This window comes from Etheostoma spectabile, chromosome 3 (genome assembly GCF_008692095.1).
Source record: "Etheostoma spectabile isolate EspeVRDwgs_2016 chromosome 3, UIUC_Espe_1.0, whole genome shotgun sequence".
Classification (NCBI taxonomy): domain Eukaryota; kingdom Metazoa; phylum Chordata; class Actinopteri; order Perciformes; family Percidae; genus Etheostoma; species Etheostoma spectabile.
The window spans coordinates 24,304,746-24,306,463 of NC_045735.1; the positions used below are offsets into that span (position 1 = coordinate 24,304,746).

A 1,718-nucleotide genomic window follows, 5' to 3' on the forward strand; every position below is an offset into this window, starting at 1 on the left:
AATGTATTTTATTTTCATCAATACCTGCTGTGTTGTCTTTTTACACTTGTGTAGCCTGTTATTTTTTTAAGTATTCTTCATATATATGTTTCAAAAAGGCATAGGCTACAGATATCTCGACTGATTTTACATTTTGTTTTATTTTCCTACATCCATGGACTTTACCAGAATCCAATTTTGAATGGGGGGCTGGAAAAGTTCCCATGACAAGCTCCGTCAGTGGTATTCCACATATGCTTTATCCAATCAGAAAACCAAGTGCTTCAAAAAGGCGTTTCCTGTCGTGCGTTTATGGCTCTGAAGGCCTCTTTGAAGGAAAAAGAAGTTTGAAGACGAACCGCGGGCAGCAGGACTCCCTCACATCCTCCGCTCGGTAAAGCGGGCTACCTTCCCTGTCTCTTTAAACACCTTCACCGCGGAGTCGGGTTATGCTTCGATATTTTTGAATGTCAAAGTAAAGGACCGTTTTTAATTTTCGTGTTTTGAAGGTCTGGTGGTCAGAGGACTGAATTGACGTCCGGTTAATGATATTTCCAGCGGGCAGCTGTGCATTCTGCCCGGGAAGAGGTTTCCATAACACCGTGGGACTTTGCAACAAATTCGTTGACGAAAAAAAAAAAAACCCGCATACGGAACTGCAACCTGGAAGTATTTCTCTTTCGTAATCTGCGTTTCAGTCGCTGGACTTTTGCAACTTTTACCTTGAAATGGTTGACAGGTTGAGCTTGTCAAATGTATGTGAAGGAGAGCCACTGGATATGAGCTGCAGGATAGATAGAGGACTTGATAGCCCGGATTCCGGGTTACCCCCGAGTCCGAGCCCCAGCGCCTGGCTGCTGCCTGTGTGTGCGGATAAAGCCGGGGGCGTGAGCCCGGTGTCTGAAGACGAGGGCAGGGGCTCCCTGGTAGGTAAAACTACTTCCTCATTCACGTGAAATGCTGTGATTAAAGCAATATGAACCCCCTTTGGAGTTATGGAAAACGACAACAAATGTCATGTATACACAATTTTAAATGCCAGTAGTATATTTGACATGGAAGACTTGGCATAGGCCTACTACTCGAAATTAGGTATTTCAAACCTGCTAGTTTGCACAATGCTAAAGTAAATGTTATGGGTTAGTTTATCCCACAAATTGCATGTTTCTTGCTTTGGAATAACGTTAAATGTTGCCACTGCACACTGGAAGTTTACTCTGAAATTGTCAAAAATGCCTACTGTTTTGGTGACCCTCTTATTTTTAGTTAAATAAACTGTAAAATGTTTGTGGAAGTTCTTTGACAATAACACTTTAGATATCCTAGTAAGAACGTGCTGCATGTTCTGGCCAACTGGAGAAAGTGGGTCACTTGGCACTGGACTATGAGAATGCTCTGCACTGGCTCCTTATGTGTTGACTGCCAGGCTGATTTTTACATTGCAGGTTCCAGTTTTACCTACTGGATCTTTCCAGCAGTTACACCCATTGTCCTTTGGGGAGGGCATAGCACTTGATCCATTACCGTCGAAGGAAATAAGGTGGGTTCACTGGGTTAGTTTTGGTATAGTCTTTAATTCTCGACCTTCCACTTCCAGGATTGTTCTCCGTTGCCAACTGAAATACCGCTGGATTTCACTTATTTAGGCCGGATATCAGTTGCCTTGGGCTTCCTTTGTGTTGACATTATAAATGACGGTCAATTTATGAGGACTATGGTTAACCTTTTCTGAGATCTCT

The 1,718-nt window shown here is 43.0% G+C and overlaps 1 protein-coding gene across 1 annotated transcript in view; it reads left to right on the plus strand.

The window, feature by feature from the left end:
- Positions 1-300: 300 nt before the first annotated feature.
- The window catches only part of rflnb (refilin B), a 5,043-nt gene continuing 3,625 nt past the window's right edge, over positions 301-1,718 (plus strand). Inside the window, exons 1-2 of the mRNA XM_032510175.1 lie at positions 301-905; positions 1,425-1,519. Of these exons, the coding sequence (XP_032366066.1) occupies positions 708-905; positions 1,425-1,519 (293 nt within the window). The 5' untranslated portion in view covers positions 301-707. The remainder of the gene's footprint in view (positions 906-1,424; positions 1,520-1,718) is intronic.